At 43.6% G+C, this 26,714-nt stretch overlaps 1 protein-coding gene across 1 annotated transcript in view; it reads right to left on the bottom strand.

Moving 5' to 3' along the window:
• Positions 1 to 26,714, bottom strand: part of LOC126101299 (cyclic nucleotide-gated cation channel alpha-3-like) — an 881,849-nt gene that overhangs the window by 242,416 nt on the left and 612,719 nt on the right. The window contains exon 11 of the mRNA XM_049911978.1: positions 18,380 to 18,438. Coding sequence (XP_049767935.1) covers positions 18,380 to 18,438 — 59 coding nt within the window. The remainder of the gene's footprint in view (positions 1 to 18,379; positions 18,439 to 26,714) is intronic.

Raw genomic sequence — 26,714 nt, 5'->3', positions numbered from 1 at the left:
ATCCCGTCGCAACGAAAAACGCCTTTGTTTTAATGATTGCCACTCCAATTCACGTATCATGTCTGTGACACTATCTCCCCTATTTCGCGATAATACAAAACGAACTGCCCTTCTTTGTACTTTTTCGATGTCATTCGTCAGCCCCACCTGATGCGGATCGCACACCGCACAGCAGTACTCCAGAATAGGGCGGACTAGCGTGGTGTAAGCAGTCTCTTTGGTAGACCCGTTGCACCTTCTAAGTGTTCTGCCAATGAATCGCCGTCTTTGGTTTGCTCTACCCACAATATTATCTATGTGATCGTTCCAATTTAGGTTATTTGTAATTGTAATCCCTAAGTATTTAGTTGAATTTACAGCCTTCAGATCTGTGTGACTTATCGCGTAATCGAAATTTAGCTGATTTCTTTTAGTACTTATGTGAATAACTTCGCACTTTTCTTTATTCATGGTCAATTGCCACTTTTCGCACCATACAGATATCTAAATCATTATGCAACTCGTTTCGATCATCTGATGACTTTACAAGACGGTAAATGGCAGCATCATCTGCAAACAATCTAAGACGGCTACTCAGATTTTCTCCTATGTCGTTATTATAGATCAGGAACAATAGAGGGCCTATAACACTTCCTTGAGGAACGCCGGATATTACTTCTGTTTTACTCGATGACTTTCCGTCTATTACTACGGACTGTGACCTTTCTGACAGGAAATCACGAATCCAGTCGCACAGCTGAGGCGATACTCCGTAGGCACGCAGTTTGGTTAGAAGACGTTTGTGAGGAACGATGTCGAAAGCCTTCTGCAAATCTAAAAATGTTGAATCAATTTGACATCCCCTGTCGATAAAACTTATTACTTCATGAATATAAAGAGCTAGTTACGTTTCACAAGAACGATAGTTTCTGAAACCGTGCTGGCTATGTGTCAATAAATCGTTTTCTTCGAGGTACTTCATGATGTTCGAATACAGTATATGTTCCAAAACTCCACTGCAAATCGACGTTAGTGATATAGGCCTGTAATTCAGCTGATTACGCCTATATCCGTTTTTGGGTATTGGTGTGACTTGAGCAGTTTTCCAGTCTTTGAGTACGGATCTTTCTATGAGCGAGAGTTTGTATATAAATGCTAAATATGGAGCTATTTTATCAGAATACTCCGAGAGGAACCTGACTGGTACACAATCTGGACCGGAGGCCTTGCCTTTATGAAGTGATTTAAGCTGCTTCGTTACTTTGAGGATATCTACTTCTACGTTTCTCATCTTGCCAGTTGTTCTTGATTGGAATTCAGGAATATTTGCTTCGTCTTCTTTGGTGAAGGAGTTTCGGAAAACCGCCCTGCTTTAGTGGCACTGTCATTAGTGACTTCACCGTTGTTATCGCGCAGTGAAGGTATTGATTGCGTCTTGCCACTGGTGTGCTCTATGTATGACCAGAATCTCTTTGGGTTTACTGCCAGATTTCGAGACAGAAATTCGTTGTGGAAAATATTTATTCACATAAAATGTTGAGTGCTATTGACAAGAGATTTCAGATCGATTCCGTATTTCTGGATTTCCGGAAGCTTTTGACACAATACCACACAAGTGGCTCGTAGTGAAATTGCGTCCTTATGGAATATCGTCTCAGTTATGTGACTGGATTTGTGATTTCCTCTCAAAGAGGTCACAGTTCGTAGTAAATGACGGGAAGTCATTGAGTAAAACAAAAGTGATATCTGGCGTTTCCCAAGGTAGTGTTATAGGGCATTTGCTGTTCGTTATGTATATAAACGATTTGGGAGACAGTCTGAACAGCCGTCTTCGATTGTTTGCAGATGACGCTGTCGTTTATCGACTAATAAAGTCATCAGAAGATCAAAAACAAACAGCAAAATGATTTAGAAAAGATATCTGAATGGTTCGAAAAGCGGCAGTTGACCCTAAATAACGAAAAGTTTGAGGTCATCCACATGAGAGCTAAAAGGAACTCGTAAACTTTAGATACTCGATTAATCAGTCAAATCTAAAAGCTGTAAATTCAACTAAATAGCTAGGTATTACAATCACGAACAACTTAAATTGGAAGAAACACATAGAAAATATTGTGGGGAAGGCTAACCAAAGATTGCGTTTTATTGGCAGGACACTTAGAAAATGTAACAGACCTACTAAGGAGACTGCTTACACTACGCTTGTTCGTCCTCTTTTAGAATACTGCTATGCGGTGTGGGATCCTTACTAGATAGGACTGACTGAGTACATCAAAAAAGTTCAAAGAAAGGCAGCACGTTTTGTATTACGCGAAATATGGGAGAAAGTGTCACAGAAATGATACAGGATTTGGGATGGACATCATTAAAACACAGGCGTTTTTCGTTGCGACGGAATCTTCTCACGAAATTTCAATCACCAACTTTCTCCTCCGAATGCTAAAATATTTTGTTGACACCGACCTACATAGGGTTGAACGATCACCACGATAAAATAAGGGAAATCAGAGCTCGTACGGAACTATATAGGTGTTCAATCTTTCCGCGCGCTATACGAGATTGGAATAATGGAGAATTGTGAAGGTGGCACGATGAACCCTCTGCCAGGCACTTAAATGTGATTTGCAGAGCATCCATGTAAATGTAGATGTAGGTGTTTATCAAAAACACACAAAATAAAGCACTAAAACAAGAACTGAAAACCAGAGCGCCTGTATGTTAGCGAATGTCTAATATTATATTATAAGGCTGATAAATTAGAAATACTGGGAAGGAAAATTATACGGGAAATATTAGGTCCCTAGGAGAATGTAGAATTTCGGAATTTAAGAAGACGTATCGGAGGCATAAAGCAGTGGCGATTACTACATTTTGTACAATAGATTCACAATCAGATCTTCAACAATATCTTACGGAGTAGAGATCAACAACCACTTGGATTGAAGCGATTAAGAAAGTCCGATATTGCAGTTTCTCTGCTATTCTGATTACGATGCAAAGTTCCTTTGGACATGCATGCAAAGTAACAGGCACTGCGGGGACTACAGCCGTTATGAAATACATTAAATAAAATCCAGTTGGTGAGGAGAACCATCAGCTGTAGAATGATGGTTGTCCTTATTCGCAATTGCGAATTCATTTAATGGATTACGAAAGTCTGGAAAGGACTAACGTAAGAGAAGATGTAGTATTAGAAAGAGGGAATTTTAGAGACAAAGTTTTATAGCTAAGGCAGGAGGGAAAAGGAAACAGGAACAAAGTCGTCTGAAGACAGAAAATTAGTGATACGAAACATGAACACTGGAAGAAAAGAAAAGAACAAGAAAAGATTTGGAAACAACAATGTTACTCATAGAAGGACTTGACACAGGAAGAAAAAGAGTAAGGTCTAGTCTTTGGGTCAAACGTGGATTCCTTTTTTAGCTTACATTAAAGAACTACATTCTTTGACTAGGATTGTCATTCTTTGACAGATTGTCGATTGGAATGAAATATGGTAGTGTGGCGGTCATGGCAGTACGCTAAACTTATCCCGCTGCTATTCGAACAATGCTGGTACACAGCGAGCTGTATGACAACTTGCGTTGTCCTGCTCGTAGATGCCATCATACCGAGGCAAACAAACTGCATTTGGCGGTGGACATGGCCCCCAAGGATAGAAGCGTACTTGTGTTGATCCGCTGTGGCTTCCAGAATGATGAGATAACCCAGAGAGTGCCACGAAAACATTTCACAGACCATAACGCTCTCTCTTCCAGTCTGGCACTTTCTGACGTTTGTTGTAGGACCATACACGACAAAGACCATCTGTCCGATAGAGCACTATACGTAGCCAGTCGGTAGACGTCCAGTTGCTGTATTGGCATGCATATTACAGCCCACGTCGTCGATTAACAGCAGTCAACGTAGGTGAATGAACCTGGCTCCTGTTGAAGAGGCCCGATGCCGCAACGTTCGCTTAACGGTCGTTGGGGATACGCTGTCGGTAGGCCCTAGATTCTTCTTGGTGCTCGGTTGCTCAAAAGTTGTCGCTTATTCGCCAGTACACAGTCTGCATCCGTCATTCTGCCCCGTCATCTATGGCCCAACGTGAACCATACCTGACTCTGTGCCGGTTTTGGGTAGCATTGTTTCGCCACGCACGGTGAACTTTAAGCACGGCGGCATCGGAACAACTTACAAACGGAGATGTTTCGGAAATGTTTTCAAAAACAGACATAATATGTGATGGGAAACCGCAATCACTGGTTATAGAACGTTACTTATACACTCCTGGAAATTGAAATAAGAACACCGTGAATTCATTGTCCCAGGAAGGGGAAACTTTATTGACACATTCCTGGGGTCAGATACATCACATGATCACACTGACAGAACCACAGGCACATAGACACAGGCAACAGAGCATGCACAATGTCGGCACTAGTACAGTGTATATCCACCTTTCGCAGCAATGCAGGCTGTTATTCTCCCATGGAGACGATCGTAGAGATGCTGGATGTAGTCCTGTGGAACGGCTTGCCATGCCATTTCCACCTGGCGCCTCAGTTGGACCAGCGTTCGTGCTGGACGTGCAGACCGCGTGAGACGACGCTTCATCCAGTCCCAAACATGCTCAATGGGGGACAGATCCGGAGATCTTGCTGGCCAGGGTAGTTGACTTACACCTTCTAGAGCACGTTGGGTGGCACGGGATACGTGCGGACGTGCATTGTCCTGTTGGAACAGCAAGTTCCCTTGCCGGTCTCGGAATGGTAGAACGATGGATTCGATGACGGTTTGGATGTACCGTGCACTATTCAGTGTCCCCTCGACGATCACCAGTGGTGTACGGCCAGTGTAGGAGATCGCTCCCCACACCATGATGCCGGGTGTTGGCCCTGTGTGCCTCGGTCGTATGCAGTCCTGATTGTGGCGCTCACCTGCACGGCGCCAAACACGCATACGACCATCATTGGCACCAAGGCAGAAACGACTCTCATCGCTGAAGACGACACGTCTCCATTCGTCCCTCCATTCACGCGTGTCGCGACACCACTGGAGGCGGGCTGCACGATGTTGGAGCGTGAGCGGAAGACGGCCTAACGGTGTGCGGGACCGTAGCCCAGCTTCATGGAGACGGTTGCGAATGGTCCTCGCCGATACCCCAGGAGCAACAGTGTCCCTAATTTGCTGGGAAGTGGCGGTGCGGTCCCCTACGGCACTGCGTAGGATCCTACGGTCTTGGCGTGCATCCGTGCGTCGCTGCGGTCCGGTCCCAGGTCGACGGGCACGTGCACCTTCCGCCGACCACTGGCGACAACATCGATGTACTGTGGAGACCTCACGCCCCACGTGTTGAGCAATTCGGCGGTACGTCCACCCGGCGTCCCGCATGCCCACTATACGCCCTCGCTCAAAAGTCCGTCAACTGCACATACGGTTCACGTCCACGCTGTCGCGGCATGCTACCAGTGTTAAAGACTGCGATGGAGCTCCGTATGCCACGGCAAACTGGCTGACATTGACGGCGGCGGTGCACAAATGATGCGCAGCTAGCGCCATTCGACGGCCAACACCGCGGTTCCTGGTGTCTCCGCTGTGCCGTGCGTGTGATCATTGCTTGTACAGCCCTCTCGCAGTGTCCGGAGCAAGTATGGTGGGTCTGACACACCGGTGTCAATGTGTTCTTTTTTCCATTTCCAGGAGTGTAATTCGCCTTTATTGCAAAATTGTTTGTTCACATGACCGTCTTCAGATCTGCAATTTCGGTTACAGGAGTAACCCGTCCACACACAGTAACCTTCACATACTGCGTGACGCAATCTTACAGTCTAGACCTTACTGCTTGTGACTTTGCGCAGTTCCTGCGAGTGAAAGTGAAGCTGAAACGAGAGCAGTTTTCAAGTGGTGAGGACCTCCTCAGGGCTCGGGACAACAAGTGTGTCTTACTCCCTACAGAAACTTGGGAGAACTGGTTTAGGGATTGGCTTCGGAGGATGGAGAGGTTTATTCAGTGTTGCGGAAATTACTTCGAAACAATTAAATAAATAAATATAGCAAAACTTTCCCTGAACCGTTTGTACATCACTTTACAAACTACGTTTTCATCTCACACTGGATTTTACGTGCGTATTTTACGTTCACAGGTAGGATAACCGATGTATCTCGGACACGGATAAAGATATGCAGAAAATTTTTGAAAATTTTTTCGAAGTAATGATCTTGGGAGTACATCGCAAAAATTACAGCTATTTAACGTGCATAGCCGCCTCGAAATCCACAGCTAGCTTTTGTACCCAAACATCAGGTTTTTGGAGTATTTTTCGATAAGGAATAAAGATATTTGAAAACGGAGTGATGGATCTTCTTGATAAATACCTAGAACAATTTGATGCGGTTGTTTATTATTTAGATTTCGCTTCATATAGAATTTTACGTGTAGAAGTAGGGTAACTTTGAACCTATGTATCTTGGAAACGATTCAAGATATCCAGGAAATCGTTCGATATCGACATCTTAGAAATATGTCAAAAATTTCAGACAATCGCTGTGCGTAGCGATATTGGAATCTTCTGCTGCTGTTTGATCAGCTGCTGACGGCGAAAATACAGTAAAGAACCCTCTTCTTCGGGTTTTCCCAGGCACTGTCAATGAACTGATGGTGCCTCAGTAAGACTCACAAAGACCACATAAAATGCAAAAAAAAATTACAGATTCTCGATTGGGTTTAAATACAGGGAATTTGTTAGCCAGAGGAGTACGGTAATCTCTTCGAACAACTAAGGTACACTGAGAGCTGTGTAGCACGTTGCAGTATTCTGCTGATAGATGCCATTTTGGTGAGGAAAAACAGGCTGCGTGTAGAGGTGAAAATAGCCCCAGGGACAGATGCATAAGTGTACCAACCCACTACGGCTTCCAGAATGACGAGATCACCAAATGAATGGCACGAAAACATTCTCCTGATCGTAATGCCTTCTCCTCCCATCTGGACCCTTCCAGCGACTGTTGCAGGATCGTACACTCCAATGGCCCTCCGTATGATGGAGCATAAAACGTCATTCATGTGAAGAGGCGACCTGTCGTCTCTCAGTGGACGTCCAGTTGAGGTATTGGAGTGCAAATACCAGCCTCCGTTTTCGATAAACAGCAGCTGGCCTGGGAGCATGAACCGGTCGCCCGCTGCGGCGGCCCATACGCAGCAATGTTTGCTGAATGGCCATTGAGAAGACATTGTTGGTAGATTTCTGATCCGTCTGGGCCGTCAGTTGTTCTACAGCTCCACGTCTGTTCGCCCATACACTTCTCAGAAGCCGTCATTTACCCCTGTCATCTGTTGGCCTTTGTGTACCACAGCTGCCTTTGTTGCTAGTTTTGCGTAGCGCCACTTTCCTATGCACAGTATACTTAACCACGGCTACGCGGGAACAGTTCACCAACTTAAAACATGTATTGTAGCATTTACATCTGTAATTACTGAGTGCTTGAGAAAGTGAAAATTTACACTAGCTATGCCCTATTAGAGTAAAATTTTTATTTTAACCCGGGTACTAAGTTACACGGTCATTTACGGTTACTTTAGATCAGTCTTAAAAAACATAGTATTATTTTTATATCTAATACTGTGGGTAAATTTATGTCATGCCAGAAGAAATCCACGCATTTTCCGTGGTCCCAGCTTACACTGAAGTATCAAGTTGTTCGTACAGACCCGACAGTGTTCAACTTAAATCACTGTCCCCATTCCCTCTCTTCACAGCCAATGCAATTAAATTATGATCAGAGGCCAAAGAGCTTGTAGGAAGGTTGAAAGACAACTAAAGTACTAATCAGAAATGACTAAGGTAGTAAAACAGTTAATTTTATAAAAAAAACTAATGCAAGTAGGCGGAGCAGCATGCATTTGAGACAGAAGTTACCTTGATTAATTGTATGGACAACTAACACGGGTGACAGTGTGTAAGGGAAAATGGGCTGAGCCGGCCGGTGTGGCCGAGCGGTTCGAGGCGCTTCAATCTGGAACCGCGCGACCACTAAGGTCGCAGGTTCGAATCCTGCCTCGGGCATGGATGTGTGTGATGTCCTTACGTTAGTTAGGTTTAAGTAGTTCAAAGTTGTAGGGGACTGATGACCTCCGATGTTAAGTCCCATAGTGCTCAGAGCCATTTGAACCATTTTTTTTGAAAAGGGGCTGAGGTGACGGCATCAAATAGCAAGTCCGTTGTATGAAAGTAGTATGTGTTCCCGAAAGAACAGATACCATTGATGACCGTTCAATTGCTCTAGAATGAAATGGTAATAAAATCGACACCCTAGTTACAAACAGGCGTTGATAAACATCATTGGGAACATGTTGAAAATGTGTGGCCCGGCCGGGACTCGAACCCGAGATCTGCTTACATGGCAGACACTCTATCCATCATTTTTTTTTAAGTGGCTCTGAGCACTATGGGACTAAACATTTGTGGTCATCAGTCCCCTAGAACATAGAACTACTTAAACGTAACTAACCTAAGGACATCACACACATCCATGCCCGAGGCAGGTTTCGAACCTGCGACCGTAGTGGTCATGCGGATCCAGACTGAAGCGCCTAAAACCGCACGGCCACACCGTCTTTCTTTTTTTTTTTTCTTTTGTTCGGTATTGTTCGTTGCGTTTGGTGTAGGGGGAGGTACAAGACATCCGTTGAAGTTGATCGTTAATTCCTTTACTCGTTTTTTTCTTATTTATAAGTGCGAGCAGCTCTCTGACTGAACACGCTACCGTGCCGGCATCCATCTGAGCCGCCGAGGGCACAGAGGATAGTGCACCTAAAGGCACTTATCCCTTGCACGCTCCCCGTGAGACCCATATTCCCTATATGTCCACACCACTACATTCGTAGAACGTCTTGCAGATGTTTGCCCTGCCATGTAAGGAGAATGTCTCGGGTTCGAGTCCCGGTTGGAGCACACACTTTCAACATTTCCCCAATGATGTATATGAACTCCTGTTTGCAGCTAGGGTGTCGATTTAATTATCATTTCAGCAAGTCCCTTGCTTGTAAGTATATCTTCCAACCGGCCCTGGGTACAAATGAGGACAAGGGTCAAAGCTTGTTTATAATAAGAAGTTGCAGCTAATCCCGCAAGAACGTAAAAACCGTGCATTGTTTTCAGTGGTTCTCAATTCCGCAAAGAAACTCGTGAATGAACCACAATTGGCACAACTCATAAGAAAGTATGAGTCAAGCCCAACGATATACGCGTAATCAGTGATTTTAGAACACGTTGCAACTGAGTTCTGGTCTTAAAGGATTTTCGATGACAAAATTACAGCACTGCTACTGTGAGCCGTATATATTACCGTAGATTACACTGAGATTGTGTTATCTGTTGACACTCTGCTGTTACTACATCCTGGCCGCTTGGAGCGCGAGCATCGCTTCAGCTGTCATAAGCTTGACTTGCTTTATTGCCCTAAAGAGTTCCGCGATTGTTTGTCGTAGACTGTGGAATAGAGTCAACAAAAGGGAGTGGCAGATTTGCAGGTTTCCTTGAGTGCGTGTTTCTTCCTTGTATTCCCATACACCGGCGCGGCGGGGCAGTAGGAAGCTCGCTAGCAGCGCTAAGGGTTTTCCGTGGCGTCTCACGAGCGACGGCAGACTCCTGGCGCTGACGTGCAGCAGCTGTCGGAGTGGCAAGAGCACGAAGGCCCGCTGTTTGCTGCCTCGTTTCGCGGCTCGCCTGCCGGCGTTCAGGCTAAGGCACCGGCAGACGCGCCGGCCCGCTTTGAAATACGGACCTCGCCGGCTCGAGCTGTGTGTACGTAGGCGCCCCCGCACCTCGCAGTTAACGTCTCGCCGCCTGCCACAGACGAGATGGGTGCAACGCGCGACCTGCTCGCAGAGGAACTTGGCGCACGCGTATGATACTGCAGCCGGAGCATTCTTTGTGCCTTCAGAATGGTTCTTGCAGCGGCGTGTAAGCTGCAACCAGACTTTCTGGCGGATTAAAATTCTTGTGACGTGCTGGGATTTGAACCCGGACCATTGTCTTGCACGGACGATGTTCTTACCAACAAAGCTTTCTGCCAACGTATCTCAGCTACACTCAGAGTTTCTTACTATCTTTACCCTCCTATTTTCTAGACACCACGGACCTTGTCCTCCGTTGCTGCTCCACAACACCTACGTGAAGTATCTTAATGTATGCCCTAAGAAAGTTTCTATGGACCCTTGCTAATCATGTTATGTATCAATGACCTGACAGACAGCAGTAATCTCGTGCCTTTTAAAAGATGATCTGTAATGACGTATTTCATGATAAAAGCTGCACAAATATTTAGTCATGATAAGAGTGGTGGAAAAGGTCATAATCCATACATACTATAAAAACGTATCCTTATATGTGTGTATGTTCCACAAGTCTTCCTAAACCAGGGGGCCAATTTTAACCAAACATAATATACAAATCGTTACTTCGGGCAGCAGTCACTGTGGGGTTAAGAACCACCTACCTACAGTAGTTCAGGACAGGAGGAGGATTGGGTTTAACGTCCCAACGACATCTACGTCGTTAGAGACGGAACACAGACTCGTATTGAGTCGAGGATAAGGAAGGAAATCGGTCACGTCCTTTCCAAGGAACCATACCGGCGGAAAACTTTGGTAATCCTCCAACAGTTGACAGCATTAAATGTGGCGAGTACTGGCTTGTTCTATACCTTCTTCTCGACAGCTCCAGTTGGCGGGAAGCTTAGCATCGAACGGTAGTGTTGCTACAGTGTAAAGTATGGAAACCTGTGCAGACGGTGAGTCAATGCGATTTAAGCAACTTGCAGTCATTGAATTCTTGACAGCAGAAGGTGTCACCCCAAAGGAGATTCATCAGAGAATGAAAGCAGTTTATGGCGATTGTGTTGATGTCAGCACTGTGCGTCGTCATTCTCGTAACGCGAGAAAAGTTCCGGGCAAATTTCAAGTCTGTGCGCTTTCGTTTCAGGAGTCAGCATGCGGAGTACCCATCGTGCACACATCTTCCGATAGCCAAGCAAAGCAATAATGTGACCCACACGTTCTTGTGAAATGCCGATTGTGCTTGCAGTTTCTCTCTGAGTGATACGACGATCGTCCTGAATCTATCTGTCAACATTTTGCTTGTGAAACTCGGTGGTTGCTGTCACAGGACGTCGGACTCTTTGTTTGCCACGCGGGTGAGACGTTCCCGCCTCAACATCTTTAAACTCACTCTCCCAATGACGCACAGTACTCACATCAACACAATCACCGTAAAATGCTTTCATTCTCTGATGAATCTCCTTTGGGATGACACTTTTTGCTGTCAAGAATTCACTGACTGCAACTTCATTAAATCGCATTGACCGACCGTCATTGCAGAGTTCCATACTTTACACTGTAACAGCACAACCGTTCAATGCTAAGGCTTCCCGCCAATTGAAGCTGTAGAGAAGAGGCTACGGAACATGCCTATACCTGCCGAATACCAATGCTGCCAACTGTTGAAGAGTTACGAAGGTGGACGCGTTACTTTTCAGTCAACCCTCGAATATCATGTTTATTATTGGTCTGCGTCGTTATTATCTTCGGTGTGATTTTGTACTCTATGTAACCAGTGTCCCAACCACTAAGCAAAGCGGCGATTACTTTGTAACCGTTGCCTTTCTCTAAACTTTGTCCTGCATTCTCCGACGAAAAATAACGGTTCGTCTATGCTTCACCCTGAGCCACTACGTTCTTTGTTCAGTATTCCATCAAAGACCTCAATTATTACACAGCAAATCTTCATCTTCCTTATTCGTAACTGGTTTTTGAAGCTTTAGAAGTAGACGCGTTTGGAGACAAAATTACGGGGATGCAGATAGGTCTATTATGCAAACGACTATCGTTTATAAGTGACCCCATTTGTTTTTGCACCTTTGTCCCATCATGAGTGAATACTTTCATTCACTTCTGCCAAATGTAAATATGTTGCAAATAATACACAAGTGGCCATTGACATTAATACACCAAGAAGAAATGCAGATGATAAGCGGGTATTCATTGGACAAATATATTATACTAGACCTGACATGAGATTACATTTTCACGCAATTTGGGTGCATAGATCCTGAAAAATCAGTACCCAGAACAACCGCCTCTGGCCATAATAACGGCCTTGATACGCCTGGGCATTGAGGCAAACAGAGCTCGGATGGTGTGTACAGGTACAGCTGCCCATGCAGCTTCAACACGATACCACAGTTCGTCAAGAGTAGTGACTGGCGTATTGTGACGAGCCAGTTGCTCGGCCACCACTGACCATATGTTTTCAATTGGTGAGAGATGTGGAGAATGTGCTGGCCAGGGTAGCAGTCGAACATTATCTGTATCCAGAAAGGCCCGTATAGGACCTGCATCATGCGGTCGTGCATTATCCTGCTAAAATGTAGGGTTTCGAAGGGATCGAATGAAGGGTAGAGGCACGGGTCGTAACACATCTGAAATGTAACGTCCACTGTTCAAAGTGCCGTCAATGCGAACAAGAGGTGACCGAGACGTGTAAGCAATGGTACCCCATACCATCACGCCGGGTGATACGCCAGTATGGCGAATACGAATACACGCTTCCAATGTGCGTTCACCGCGATGTCGCCAAACACGGATGCGACCATCATGATGCTGTAAGCAGAACCTGGATTCATCCGAAAAAATGAAGTTTTACTATTCGTGCACCCAGGTTCATCGTTGAGTACACCATCGCAGGCGCTCCTGTCTGTATGCAGCGTCAAGGGTAACCGTAGCCATGGTCTCCGAGCTGATAGTCCATGCTGCTGCTAACGTCGTCGAACAGTTCGTGCAGATGGTTGATGTCTTGCAAACGTCCCCATTTGTTGACTCAGGGATCGAGACGTGGCTGCACGATCCGTTACAGCCATGCGGATAAGATGCCTGTCATCTCGACTGCTAGTGATACGAGGCCGTTGGGATACAGCACGGCGTTCCGTATTACCCTCCTGAACCCACCGACTCCATATTCTGCTAACAGGCATTGGATCTCGACCAACGCGAGCAGCAATGTCGCGATACGATAATCCGCAATATAGGCTACAATCCGACCTTTATCAAAGTCGGAAACGTGATGGTACGCATTTCCCCTCCTTACACGAGGCATCACAACAACGTTTCACCAGGCAACGCCGGTCAACTGCTGTTTGTGTATGAGAAATCGGTTGGAAACTTTCCTGATGTCAGCACGTTGTTGGTGTCGGCACCGGAGCCAGCCTTGTGTGAATGCTCTGAAAAGCTAATCATTTGCATATCACAGCATCTTCTTCCTGTCGGTAAAATTTCGCATCTGTAGCACGTCGTCTTCGTGGTGTAGCAATTTTAATGGCCAGTAGTGTAATTACCCTAAGGAACTTAGGCCTAAAACAGTTTGTCTGTTGTAGTTATTTGTGTGTGATTTTTCATGAAAGATGAGCATGCAGATCACAACAGATATTTCGAAACTAACTGTAAGTAATCGCAAAATAAAGTTGCTAACTTTTCGCACAACGTAATTAGGTTTATACGTTAAGTGACCTATTTACTCGCCAACCAGAGCCACAATGACATTATTTAGTTTGCTGATGATAAACTACCAATATACAAGGATGTAAAGAAGTTCCTACAAAACTTAACAATGTAGAAAACTTAGGTAATAACAACAACACATATGAATTGTTTTAGGCCTAATCTCATTATAATTATTACTACTTAAAACGTATTCACATTTTACACAACTGAGTAAATGTATTCATTGAAGATGGTAGAAATGTGCTAAAATATGCATGCTCACTTATAAACAACAGTTGTTTGGATAACATGCGCGGACCGAGCGAGCTGGCACAGCGGCTGGTACACTGGACTCGCATTCGGGAGGACTACGGTTCAATCCGGGGTCCGGCCATCCTGAATTAGGTTTTCCGTGAATTCCCTACATCGCTTCAGGCAAATGCTGGGATGGTTCCTTTGAAAGGGCACTGTAGACTTTCTTCTCTATCCTTCCCTAACCCGATGGGACCGATGACCTCGCTGTTTGGTCCCCTTTACCAACACCAACGAACCTTCCAACCAACCATAACATGCGCACTTGAACTTCCAGAATCTTCTTCTCTATGTTGTCACATCATTTCTTCTTCAATCCGCATAAGTGTTTCCATTGTGTCGCATAGTTGTTGCCACTCTCTTATCGTACACATTTCATTACCACGCAGTGGAGGACTCCGTATATGGTAACAGTCAACTATGAGTTTCAAATTTCAGTTCAGCTAAAAGACACAGCACATTCCACACATAAGTAGACAGAGACACGCTTCAGATGTGCATACTTTACACCTGAATGGAGCTGCACCTTCTTCGCTAATATTTGACTGGAGCGAAAACAAGACCCCTTAAAAATTACACAGTAGTTTTTGGTGCCAATTTTCACAGCCAAACGAAGAGTCGGAAATGAACAAATCATACTTTCCACAAAAAAAAAAAAAAAAAAAAAAAACATTAGGCCTTATTTTGTTTTGCCTGTTAAGGTACCCATCCCTCTCTCCGTCTTACTTGTCTTCTTCTCTGGCTTAAATCTTCTACTCTTCACTCATTCATTTGTAATGTTCACTCAAGTTTATCTTATTTTCTTGTATTTTATTGATGGTGTTAAATATATTCAGTTCTTCTCCAGTCTCCGAACTTCGAAATCTGTCGCCTCTTGTGCACGCCTTTGCTGCTCTTAGAAACCTTTGTATGCGACTTCCTTGAAGTTTACTTGTACCCCACAAATCAGTTCCGTAGACAAGAACACTAGAGCTGCCATTGTCTTATAAAATCTCGCTTATTCTTCTTCATATATACCCAGACTTCGCTAATTCTGCTCTACGTTTTCGTCATATTCATATGTAGCGTCACAATCTAAATACAGATCGAATCTGTTCTATTCTCTATCACAATTATTGTCCGTACATGATATTTCCCTTCGAAAGCCATTGATTTGATCTTCTTTTCTGAAGTAGTCAAACGGCATTCTTCATTAACCTTACCAAATAACTCTTTTTTCTCTTTGTAGGTCATCTTCATTATCCAGCAACAGTGTGGCGTCGTCTACATATTAAACAAAAAGTATTTCTTTGAGTGATTCATCTAAAAGTAGGAAGTAAAACAGATTAGAGAAAGATTTTAAGGCATTTGAATGATCTTCAGGCCATACAAGATCTGGAGACTGCACAATCTACGTAATACATCTAACAGATGTCTTCTAGCACTCTTTAAAATTCAATATTCTAACTTAAACACTGAACATCAAATTCTCAATCTGCATCTCTTTTGCTCTAAACAATTTCGAGCGTCTTTCAAAGGTGCGTCAAATGTTGCACTAATGTATTTTATTTCTTACTTTTAGGCCAGTCATTTCACATTCACAAAATATTTGTTATCTTTTTTTTTTTTAAAGAACAGTGCTGTAAATACATCAGCTGTTAGCTGTCTACTGACCTACAGTATCAAGAACCCGATGTTACAGATGCAAAATACTGACACGCAGAAACTGCGCAAATGCCGTGTCTGTTATGCGCTACGAGAGGTAATATCGTCTATAGAATTTTCCGTCTGCATTTCCCAGTACGCTTTGTCGTGGTGCTGTTGCTTATCAAGCGTGCCCAATAAGGGAGTCATTTAAATGTGTTAGAGCTTGAGGAAAATAAGTTTTTATTTTATGCAAATTAATAAAAAATTTTTACATGAGTGTAGGAAAAGAGAAGTGGTAATGAATATAAAAAGGTGCACTTTTTCAGACAATACGGTGACACTGCTTTCTTAGGGTACTGATTTATACCGTCGTTCCTGAAACAGGATTCATGTTTTTAGGTGTACGCCACGCTTTACATCTTGTGCCTACAATCGTTGTATCCTGAAACTCTTTCACAGGCCCTTGTTTGCATGAAAACAACAACATAGGATTGTGCGGTCTGCCTCGATGCAAAGCACTTTTGTTTTTATTTTGATTTTTTTTCGGAACCTGGTTTCAGCGAAAATATCGCCATCATCAGTGGATTTTTTTCTTTATTCTAAAACATCCAAAAATAGCACCGCTATAAGCATTACAAAACATTATCACATGTGTGCTGCTTGATTCCTAATGTTGTATTCTATGAATAGTTTCATAATATCTTATTTACTTCAAGTCAGATGATGACTTTTCCTTTTTTTGCCGTTATTTCCCGGCATATCTTCTGTGTTTTGTTGCCTTTTCTTCGGAATACAGCATGTCATCTGTAACTGTGTGAGTACCTGTTATTAACAAATATGAGAAAGTCAGCACATATAAGTCAACGTTAGGCTGTTGGGAACTGCGGTAGTGTGCTGAATACAGTCTTGGTGTGCAATAGGGTGTTACGTAATTGGTCATGTACTCACGTTCGCTGCTTTTGAACACAGGAAAAAAACATAACTTTTGCACCTTGGTCGTAATTCAAAACATTACACCATCTTATTGTGCGCTTGTGTCACGAAAATATATCGCATATTGCAACAAAAGCAAACACCATCCTGTGACTTAAAGTAAATAAGGTACGAGGGTGGTTTGAAAAGTTCTCGGAATCACCACGAGAGGTCAGCGCCAGCGCAACGGGTTGTCCACATGTTATTCACTGCCTGTAAACACGTGCCTCGTCAGTGCTCTTGGAAGAGAGCTGTGGCGATGACGTGGCTCAGTTTTTGTTCCCGTGTAGTGGTTACGAAGATGGAGAAAAACGAGATTCGAGTAGTGATTAAATACTTCGTAAAGAAAGGCATAAAACCAAAGGACATTCATGCCGATTTCCAGAATACACTGGGGGACTCTGCTCCTTCATATTCAACAGTTGCCAAGTGGACAAATGAATTTAACTTTGTTCGGAAGAGCTTAGAAGATGATCCGCGCAGTGGTCGACCGAGATGTGTCATTACTCCGAAAATCATTGCTACAGTGCACAAAATGGTCACGAAGGATCGCCGATTGAAACTGCGTGAAATTGCTCTCCTTGCAGATGTCATCTGAAAGGGTATATCACATTTTAACTCAAAAATTAGAAATGAAAATTTTATCTGCCAAATGGGTGCCACGGCTCTTGACGCTGGATCAAAAACATGTTCCGTCGCCATGGCGAAATTACACGAACTAAGGTATGAATTGTTGCCACAACCACCTTATCCACCTGATATGATGGCTCCGTCAGACTTCCATCTCTTCCCAAAACGTAAAATTTTTCTTGGTGGAGGAAAATTCACTTCAAACGATGAATCGCTAGCCGGAGTTTGCAACTATTTTGCAGGCCTGGAGGAAACTCTTTTTCGCGATGGGATCAAGGCACTGGAACACCGTTGAACCAAGTGCATAAATCTAAAAGGAGACTACATTGAAAAATAAAGTTTCAGTGATGTAAGTACTCTTTGTCTATCCCGTTGCGAGAACTTTTCAAACCACCCTAGTATTATGAAACTATTCGTAGAATAAATAATTGGAACCAAACAGTACACAAATGGACCGAGCGAGGTGGCGCAGTGGTTAGACACTGGACTTGCATTCGGGAGGACGACGGTTCAATCCCGCGTCCGGCCATCTTGATTTAGGTTTTCCGTGATATCCCCAAAATCGCTCCAGGCAAATGCCGGGATGGTTCCTTTCAAAGGGCACGGCCGACTTCCTTCCCCGTCCTTCCCTAATCCGATGAGACCGATGACCTCACTGTCTGGTCTCCTTCCCCGAAACAACCAACCAAGTACACAAGTAGTTCAAATGGCTCTAAGCACTATGGGACTTAAACATCTGAGGTCATCAGTCCCCTAGACTTAGAACTACTTAAGCCTAACTAACCTAAGGACATCACACACATCCATGCCCGAGGCAGGATTCGAACCTGAGACTGTGGCAGCAGCGCGGTTCCGGACTGAAGCGCCTAGAACCGCTCGGTCATAACGGCCGTCAGTACACATGTAATAACGTTTTTAAATGTTTATAACGATGCTATTTTTTCATGTTTTAGAGTAAAGAAAAACCCAGTGGTGATGGCGATATTGTCGCTCTAACTACGTTTAGAAATAAAATAAATAAAAACAGAAGTGTTTTATATCAAGGCGGATCCATATTCCCATATTGTTGTAGCTTGGGGTATTTTTAAGAATAAAGTGTAATAAGATTTATTAATTTGTGTGTATTCAAAATGAATACTTTAAACAAATTTCTAGAGTTAAGAGGAGTAAAAATGTTATCAAATAAATAGTTAAGACATCTACAAAAGAAAGTTAATTCAACTACCGATATGCTAGCGCGAAACCGAGGAACGGATTTTCGGAGAGGTAATGGTGTCTGTGTAATAGAGGCAGCAGCAATGAGGAAACTACGCTAAACGTGACGTGTGCTGCTGGACTTACCCACTATGGTGGCAAATATGAAGACGCCGATGAGATAGCTGACGATGGTGAAGATGTACCTGGAATGATAAGCAGACAGTGTCTAGAGCACGCTTATGGCAGAGTCTCGCCTAGGAACAAGAGCTTCATATAATCATATGCCAGAACTGTACTTAATTGGTTTTTGCTTTGTAGACATACCTTGCATTTGCATTTGCTGCCTGAATATTGCATACTTACAAAAATGCATAATTCGCTAGAGAAAGTATAAAAACTAAAGAAAAAGCAACATAATTAGCTGAACACTTATCAGTTCCTGCTATAGTTATCATCAAATAGTCTCATAAATTACAGTCATAAACTATAAACTATGATTAACCACTACAAAATTTTAAAAAAATTTACTGCTACTTAACTGTCGCAAAACTGAAGTAGTATACATAATTTAAGGCTAAACACAAAGTTTTCGAACAGTAAATTAGTTCAGGATAAGAGGCTGTTCGAAAACTTTGGATTTTATTAAATGGCTTCAAATTGTAAGCCAGTATTTTCCCGAATGAAATTTTGTAATAAACGTTTGACCAAATGATTTGTATCGAATCCTGAATAACCGACGAACAGCCTCCAAAATCCTGCTCCATTTTTTTTAATTTTTTTGAAAAAATAATGAATAGTTTAGGTTGTATCTCAAAATGGAAAAGTGGTGAATAGGATACAAAGTTTGTCTCATAATTATGAATTCACAGCGACGGAGAAATCTTTCACGTTCCTCCGTACGTGGTAGAGGATGTTTTATGAAAAAGGTACCTGCAAACAGTTTCAATGAAAACACTAAGGAAATCGACACTCTCATAGATGTGGAATCACTGCAGGAGTCGGCGAAGTAAATAAAACTCCACGGGTAGGTGTTTCTTTTAATAACAGCGCAATATGTACGCAGCAGATAATGGCAAAAGATGTTTTTCTGAACTCAGTATTTGTCTGCAAAGGTCAAGGTTTCCTCCGCACACAATGTCTGTTACGTGTTTCCGTTATATTGACAGATAACCACATATTTCTGCCTGTTACTGCGTTATTGCTGTAATGCTTTATTCATGTTAGCTGTTATGTTAATTACTACGGAAACTTTCTGTCGAAGTGCAGTTTAACGAGGAATAGCGTTAAGATACAATGTGTTTCGTAACACTTCTCCTTTGCGTGAAATATACGCTGCCTGTCAAAAAGTTTGAACACCATGGAGGGAGTCAGGGCAGCAGAAGATGAGCGATTAGGCTGTGGTATTGGCTTTTTGTAACGTCGATTCGCGCAATGATTAATTGCTTTACGTCAAGGCATCAAGACACAGTGGTGGTTAACGGCTTTGTGTTAATAGCTACCATCCTTTCTTCTAATCAACAAATCACAGGTATTGGGTTCTGGAGTACAGCGATGGACCTATCAGTAAATTTATGGGAGTAGCCAGACCTAAGCTGCAGTTCTTTGAATGAGGAGCCCACATTTCAGGCACTGTGTTGCTCATCATTATCTTGCTGTTAAGCGAGCCCCATGAGAGCGCTGTACTAAGTGTACGATTTTCTTCTCTGATTTTTCTGGAGGTATCTCTTCGAATTACTGTGATACAGTGCTGCCAAAGATCCAGAACAATTATCGAAAATGTATATAGGGTCATCGTGGCCTCATATTGCTACAACCGTCATCACTCGAATCCAAGTTAAGCATGACTTTTCAAAATTAGGCGAATTACCACCAACGCCTCCAAACTATTAGTAGTTATACGATGATTGGAGCCCAAGGTGATGAAGGCTCAGAACAATTTCCAGGTAAGGGTGTACGGGGAAAAAGTCACGTGTTCCGCTATTTGATGCAGTTTTTTTATTGCCAGCACCAGGAGATCAATTACATATCCTTTCTGCAGCTATATATTTTTATTAAATTGCATCAAAACAAGAAAAAAAATGCGTTAGGGTCAGAACGTCCAAGTGTCGAACACAAAGCTGCAGGAAAACATTGCACTACTCAACCACGATGTTCTTGCATTGCCAGTTATCGGAAACAGGTGGTAACGTTATAGCAAACAATTACAATGTTGACTAAGTAGCATGCATCGCATTGTCAATGTATGTACCATCAATCCCAATTACGCCAAGACTCACGATAAGCCGACTGAAACGCCCTCCCTCCCAGATGAAGGATTATTGTGGCCGACCAACAACTGACCGGTCTGCTCTTTATGCTGACTGGATGTGAGATATGAGTTCCTTTAAGAGTATGGAAGATTGATATGGGACTTGGTCCAAAACCCTCTCACAGACAGTACCTCAGAAGCTCACTGATGGAAATAGCAAGTGCTAACCCATGAAGGAAAAGTTCGGTATTTATCAAGTTTTGCGAAGACTTCCATCGCAACACAGGTTATTATGAAATAAGGGCGCTAAGCGGCGAGGTCATCAGCGTCCTTGATTGAAACAAAAACGATCGACGATGGACAGTCAGGCTTAAAACCAAGTTGTATCCGCACACATCTATTGAAAGAAACCCTGACATTGTGAAGTTTATAGAAATCCAACAATAGAAATCAGACAAAACACAGGAGAATTACTATGTAAAATCAAGGATAAAATACCAGTATAGACACCGTTAAAAATGCACACATGACTGTGGCTGGATGACAAATTAGATGTAATAGATGACCCAGACACTCTGTTAAAATCGTGCACCCCGTGTTTTGGGAAGAAGTCATGACATCACACAAAATCTTAGATCACGAATCACACTCGCCTCATTATCATTTAAAACTGACGGCAAGTCCTGTGCGGAACCCAGATCTGTTCATAGGTAGTCACACGAAATATATTCAGTTAAAATAGGTTGTATTGACAGCTGTGTTTCACGCCTCTGACGCACTGGGTGCTCATCGCAACGTAAGGGAAATCCTTGAGTGGCAACGGACAATGTTCTGTGCCTTGTATGGCCTGCTTCTTCAACTCATCACGGTCAAGCTGAAGGTTTCACAGAACACCTCTTATTATTCCTCAAGTGCAACCACCAACACATGGTCTTCTGGATGAAAAAAAAAACGACTATTCGTTTAAAAGTGACGTCCATAATCAACTTTTATATGGGGTGTGATCACAGGGGCACAAATACATTCTTATATTGGTCGTCACATGGTAGCAAACCGTCTGAATATCATCTCGAGCAATTTACTGCCACGCCCAAAACACATGCTGTGGCCCTGAAGATTACTGCCTGGAGACTACTGTAAAAGCACGTCTCACCATCACATCCCAGACGTGCTATGGAAGTGGAAAATTAAGCGATCGGGCAGTCCACGAAGGGATCTGTAAGTTCCACAAGGAATTTGTAGTGTGATGACTTGAAACATCCTGCTGGAGCACACAGTTGATACCATGTTGAAAAGTTCAACGACAGGATGTTCTGGGTGGTTATAATTAAACTTACCCTATTTAACACGTTATAACACGGAAACTAATTACCATCCAGAGTATGGGGTGCATGATTTCGATGCGTCACAGCGCCATCGTCCATTTCCAACTACGGCCACCAGGTGCCATGACCAGTCATCGTGATTCAGTCGCTGTGCACTTGTTGACATGTCACATGAGCTTGCACAAGAGGAGGGGGGCATTACTGGTGAAGCTCTATTATAAAAAAGACAGGGGTTTTGCAGTTGCACTTCGAGGATATCACCGCCCGAAAGGACTACGGAGGTGTCCTCTTTCTCTACCGGCTGAGCGGAGCATAATATAGAAGTTCGAATCAACTGGAGAATTCGGTATCGCTCCGGGAAGAGGCCCACGACCGGTTGCACCACAGGTGGTTCACGAAATCGCTGTAGCTATGGCAGACAACGCTGCATGCAATTCCCGTACGTCAGGCAGTGCACGTGCTGTGTCAACGCAGTTGAACATCCCATGGTCCACTTTACGGAAGGTGCTTCGAACCATTCTCAAATGGTATCCGCACAAGATCCCACTCTCTGTGATTTCTGGTTGTGGGGCTACCCGAAGGACAGGGCTTACCAGTGGAACACTCACACGTGTGCTGATTTGAAGCGCAGCATATTAAGAGAGAAACCAGCACACCTACAGACATGCTTCGTTATGCTCTGCAGAAGGAAACTGCGCTTTCAGACTTTTCTGGACTCTGATGGGCACCATATTGAGCCCCTTTTGAGCAGAAATGGTACCGTTACGTAATGGTATGATGTATCGAAGCAACACATTAGAAATGTTGTTGTTGAATTGACTGTTCATTATTACTCTACCCCATGTCCTTGACATTAATGCTACCAAGTTTGGTACTCGTATGGTAGTTATTTCCGTGTCATAACTTGTTAAAAACGGAATGTTCAATTATAGTCACCCGGTACAACGCAATATACTGGTGAGCACTCAACCTTCGTTCACCAGTCACCGAATCGAAGCTGTTGACCTGTTTATCAGCTAAAAAATGATAGTTTCAGCAGCTGCAAGATTTGGGTTTCGAGAGTCACTGCTCTCCGTGGCCTCTAACCAGGTCGTTTGTAAACGAGTTAGCGTCAGATTGGCCGCTATAAACGGAAGCGAAACGCAACGCTGAATACAAAATGCCTTTCAGTGTATCATTTGATTGGCCTAACAATATACAGCTCTGTTGTCTGTGGTATGGTGTGAGCGTTAAACAACACATGGCAAGTCGGGTCTGAACTGAGCTCTTGGTAACCTGTTCCACACGGTTTATGGTGTCACTCAGCCTGTAAACTCTGCCCAGATCTCAGTTCTCGTCATCCGTCCATTCGAGAGTGAATCGAAGAATCCCACGATCTAGTGTGATGCAATCATTTCAGACATGGTGCCTCTGTAATTGCCAAGCACTTGTCCTGAGATACCACTCGTTCGGTACTCATGGAAGGATATCCTACTGTACGTTCCATTCACATTAAAGTAACGACCTGTCAAAAGCATGTATAACCAGCTTTCGCAGCGCGGACTTACAGGAAGATTCTCGAAAGTGCCGACATGGGTGTGGACCCATGCTGCCTTCAGCGCCGTGACCAGCTGTGCTGTGTTTCACGGTTTAGAATTAATTTACATCCAGGAGGCTGGTGGCCAGGTTGATACGGTAAACTCATCCTAGACCTTTTCGAACTAGGCACTTACACCATGAGCTGTGTGACAAGTGCATTCTCCTACTGGTAGATGCCATCTTTCTGAGGAAAAACAAACTGCATGTAGAGGTATTCATGCTTCTCAAGGATAGATGCGTACTTGTGTTGATCCGTTGTGGCTGCCAGACTGACGAGACCACCCAGTGAATGCCACAGAAACATTCCCCAAACCATAACGCTCCATCGGCCGGCCTGAACCCTTACGAAGATTGTTGCAGAGCGATACACCGCCATCTGTCCGAGGGGGCATAAGAAGTGACTCATCTGAAAAGGCCACCTGTCGGCAATCAGTGGACATTAGGTCGAGGTGCTGGCGTTCATATTCCAGCTTTCGTCGCCGATGAACAGCAGTCAGCTTGGATGAATGAACCAGGCGCTTGCTGCGGAGGTCCATACACAGCACACAGCACTGTTAGCTGACTGGTCGTTGAGGAGACGCTGCTGGTAGCCCCTTGATTCATCTCGGCGGTCAGCTGCTCAACACTTGTCTATTCGCCCGTATACATATCCGCAGCTGTCGTTCATCGCCCTGAGTCATGGTGTACTCACAATATTGTCTCGGTGTTTGTATTGGATATCGGCATTTTGTCATTTAACCGCGGTGACACGAAAATACTTTAAAGACTCAGCCGTTTTGGAAATGCTTCCACTCTTGGCCTCAAAGCCAATGGTCACGCCCTTTTTGACATCAGGTAAACAACTCAATTTCCACATTACCACAACTGCATTAATTTTCACGTACCGTCCCCCCCCCCCTCTCTCTTCCCGACAAGTTTTATTTACCCTCCACCGCTAGTGTTGCCACCTGCCGCTTGTGAGTGGCTATTTCACGTTACAACGAACATAGGTGGTGGTCACATTAACGTGAATGGACCGTGTAAAAGTGTCAATAACATTCTAAACAGCCAATATCAACCACACACTCACATCAATATTCATGTATGGGAATAGCCTTTGCTGTACAGAAAATAATAAAAATAACTGGCATAAAGATAAAATTTTAAACAACGTGTCCCCACAGCAAAGAATACTGGAGTATCAGTTTGACAGAGTTCGGTCAGTGTGCTGATGACATAACTCTTCTGATCTCTGCAAGTGTACATGCAGAGTCTCGTTCACACGGCCTCATCGTGTGCAGTAAGTCCTACTGTCCATTATGTTGTCTTTGAGAACAGTTTTGTCTTAACGAAGCTTTAATCTTTATTAATAAATTTATGTGCCGTTAACCAGTAAAAGTACCACTTTCATGCCATCGTGATAATTCCTTCACAGCCAGAAGAGCACTTCAATTTGTGAGGCACGTTAAAAGATACTATCTACTGGAAACATCCCACCTTGCTGGATGAGCTCGAATTGGCGATCTGTGTGGCATCTGAATCCATTTCCTTTGAGACACTGCAGGATGTGATGGCACACTTCTCTGTTCGTTTGCCCCACCTCCGTAATGCGGTGGTGGACATTTACAAAGAATTGTGATGTGATTGCAGAGACTGCTTGCAGCGGACAAATTTAACTGAATACGTTGGTACCGTACTAGCGGGACAGAGCCACCTGTTAGCTGGTTTTGGAACTCTTTCAAAATTTCTGTAGAACTTTTGTACAAAATTCTTACAGCTTTCGTAAGAAACAAACATTTTGTTGCACTCGTCTATCGATCTTATTTTCCGAGATATTTAACTTTGAAATCAAGGAATCCTTCGTTGAACACCTTGTATGTTACTGGTTTGCAGTGTGTGATTGATGCGAAGTCTGAGTCTTACTCTAACCGCATCTTGCTCCAGGGAATGTTCTGGATACCCACACAAATGATGGCATCGTGTAAGAACAACAAACATCATAATAAGCTGTCAATTAGCGGCAACACAGAACGCCAATCATCGAAACGAAGAACTTCTGTGCAGGTAACTTCCGAATCCATCGAGAACGACTTCTGGTCGCGTCAAGAGTCTGCGTGCAGTACAGAGCTGATACGTTAAGCCATGAAAACAAAGAGTATGGCGAAAACTTTTGATGCATGGGGTATGAATAAGGGATGGGTGAAGAAGTAGTACACCGAAGTATTTCTGAAGCGACGGCGGGTCAAATGAGAGAATATCATATTCTTGGCGATGTGACTTCTAGAGTAAAGTAAGAATTTTGATGAACAATGTTGACCCCAATTTTCTTTTAAAAGAAAAGTCTAACTACTGAAAAACACAGAAACTATCACGAGATGATTACTTCTTATAAGAAAGGAACAATTTTATAGATACCGTCTTCGAAACTACAGTACAGTGCTAGAGACATAACACAAATCTTGAAACGTTGCGCGATCGATAGATTGCGTCACGGTCTCTAGTAGAACATCTTTGCCTTACGATGGCGTGGTTTGCACAGATTGGAGACGAGAGGCCAGTGTCAGTGAGAGTGTGAAGGTGGAACATTTCGCTGGGTTGGGGCGGTGGCGTTGAAACCCGGCAGCTGGGCGAGTACTGTGATGACAGATGATGGCTAGTAAAAGATCGGGATCGGCAGTTAACTGACACGGGGTATCAGCGCAGCCGCGATACTGCGAAGAGACATTCAAGTGGGTTCCTGGATAGCGAACTATTAGCACCAAGACTGCGGTCGACTGCAAACCTTTGGACGTGTGGGGCGCCACCTTACAAGTTTCACTGAGTGAACTCCGTTAACTCATAAAAAATTATTAACTTGCTTTGATTGTTGCTGTAATTTTGACTGCTGTCAGGTGGCGCTCGGTCTATAGTAGACGCCTGGGCCAATACCTGTATTAAATTCTGTATTCCTATGTTAATTAGGCTACCATATATGTTTTTTCAAGCGTGACGTGGGAAAAATCTGACTGACAGAGAAGGCGCAGCGTCCTAAAGTGGAGCTAAGTTGGTGTTAGACCGAACGGGCAGCTGAGTGCATGTTGTCCTGCACCAGTTAGTCTTTCCGAGTTCACTACTCCTTGCCGGGAAAGGGTTGTATAGAACGTCTATGTATTTATTGGTGTCTGAATCCCACTGCGTATTGCAGCTCACCTTTTAATTTTTTTTAATTTCTAGATATGTAAATAAACACATAAAAAAAGGTTTTGAATCATCTCGGTTCAGAGAGTTCCGGAAACTGTACAGAAAATTGTAATAGAGATCAACATAAACATCATTTCCGCCCTTTTTATTGCTCATGAAAATCACACTT

This window comes from Schistocerca cancellata, chromosome 9, assembly GCF_023864275.1.
Source record: "Schistocerca cancellata isolate TAMUIC-IGC-003103 chromosome 9, iqSchCanc2.1, whole genome shotgun sequence".
Classification (NCBI taxonomy): domain Eukaryota; kingdom Metazoa; phylum Arthropoda; class Insecta; order Orthoptera; family Acrididae; genus Schistocerca; species Schistocerca cancellata.
Note: the sequence above shows the minus strand (reverse complement) of the source record. Positions and strands in the feature narration are given on the sequence as shown.